Source organism: Perkinsus marinus, assembly GCF_000006405.1.
Source record: "Perkinsus marinus ATCC 50983 genomic scaffold scf_1104296968720, whole genome shotgun sequence".
Lineage (NCBI taxonomy): Eukaryota > Perkinsozoa > Perkinsida > Perkinsidae > Perkinsus > Perkinsus marinus.
Window position 1 is genome coordinate 1 of NW_003203057.1, and position 1,491 is coordinate 1,491.

Genomic DNA, 1,491 nt, shown 5'->3' on the forward strand with positions numbered 1-1,491 from the left:
TTTCCGGTTCGCTCAATATAAGCAAACCTTTCATTCCCCAAGTCTCTCCCCAAGTATTCATTATCTTCCAATAACTGAGCAATAAGGTGAGGATGAAGAGCTAGACCGGCGAGGACGCGCGTTACCGTGTCCCGTCTGGTGCAGTGTTGTATCCGACGATGACCACCTCGTGGTCAGTTTTCTTCTGATCACAAGCGGAAACTGACAGAATAGTGGTGAGAGTAAATGATGCATTGACTCACAAGTTGTGAGACAAGTCAGCGGGCTACCTTTTATGATACCTGCTTTGTAGTTCTCAAATGCCGGAGCCGCATATAAAGTGACAGCCACAGGTCCCCTCGCCACGGCCGTTAACATCGCCTCCTCATTCGCCGCCGGTATGGAGGCAAGATGGCCAATGTCGCCTGGCTGAAATGATTATCACAAGTACAATTATCTGAATAGGCTGGTAGGGGAGTCACTCTAATGCATTGATCTTCAGGGTTCTTAACGACACTCCTCTTGCATGGGTTTTCCTCGAACACATAGGGATAACTGGACTCTTTCACAATGCCTTCCGCTTTCGAGTATGCGTAAGAGTCTCGAGATAGCCCTCCAAGGCAACCTCTACAACAAACAGACATCAGAAAGACGACGGAAATACCATATAATTGCAACTTCTCTCATATATCGAAGAGCTCTCTGATGAGGAATACAATGAATGTTAGAGAACGGATATACTGCTGACGCCTTTAGCTGTAGACCCGTCAACTCGACGGATTTTCGCAAAATGAGAGCGAGAAGTAATCTTGATGGAGGCTTCGATGTTAGCGAATATAAGCGCAGTAGATCTAGGCGCAGTAGGGTCAAATCATGGAACTCACATATTGCCGTACGGCCTACTACAGTCCACCAACTGCTGAACGGAGAAAGGGACGACTCTAGGCTGTGCGAGTTCGATCTTGAAACGACTCTCCATAACGACTGAGGGAGATGAGAGAGGCGTGACGAACAGGCGAGTCCTCTAAGAGGACGCTTGCTAGGGCTCGCTCGGTAACTATATCATGAAGGAAGCAAACTATTCGTATTGCTACCTGCGGCAGTGATCGCGTAACAGCTTCCACACCTCTTTCCTTTAATCGACTGACGTCTTACGGGTGCCAGAGCGCCGGAAGCTTCCCAGTCTACTGATGGAGGATAATCTCCTACGCCCAAGGGATCCTGCGGGACTAAAAAGGAATAGTCGTCTGATACGACTCGTGACCGTAATATCAACCAGTTAGTCTCACCCGTGGGAATGGCTCGGATGTTCGGTGTTTGTTGTTGTGGAGTGAATGCGCACTTTACGATGCTGTTGAAGACTTCTCTCGGTAGATCAGCAAATTCATTGAGACCGACTTCATGCGTCACATTGCCTGCATAACATATAGTATCGAGTTAGCAGAGGCTAACTCAGATTTAGCAGTAGATGCTGGCACACTGCTTACTGTTGGCTCTCATGGCTTCTATCTC

General features: G+C 48.1%; 1 protein-coding gene across 1 annotated transcript; it reads right to left on the bottom strand.

The window, feature by feature from the left end:
• Positions 1 to 125: 125 nt before the first annotated feature.
• Pmar_PMAR013566 (thiolproteinase SmTP1, putative) lies at positions 126 to 1,208 on the bottom strand (the record flags this gene model as incomplete). Its single annotated transcript, XM_002768315.1, has 5 exons — positions 126 to 201; positions 270 to 408; positions 462 to 606; positions 864 to 963; positions 1,074 to 1,208. Coding segments are annotated over 5 exons (595 nt in total), but the record flags the coding sequence as incomplete, so codon positions are not given.
• Between the last annotated feature and the right edge of the window lie 283 nt (positions 1,209 to 1,491).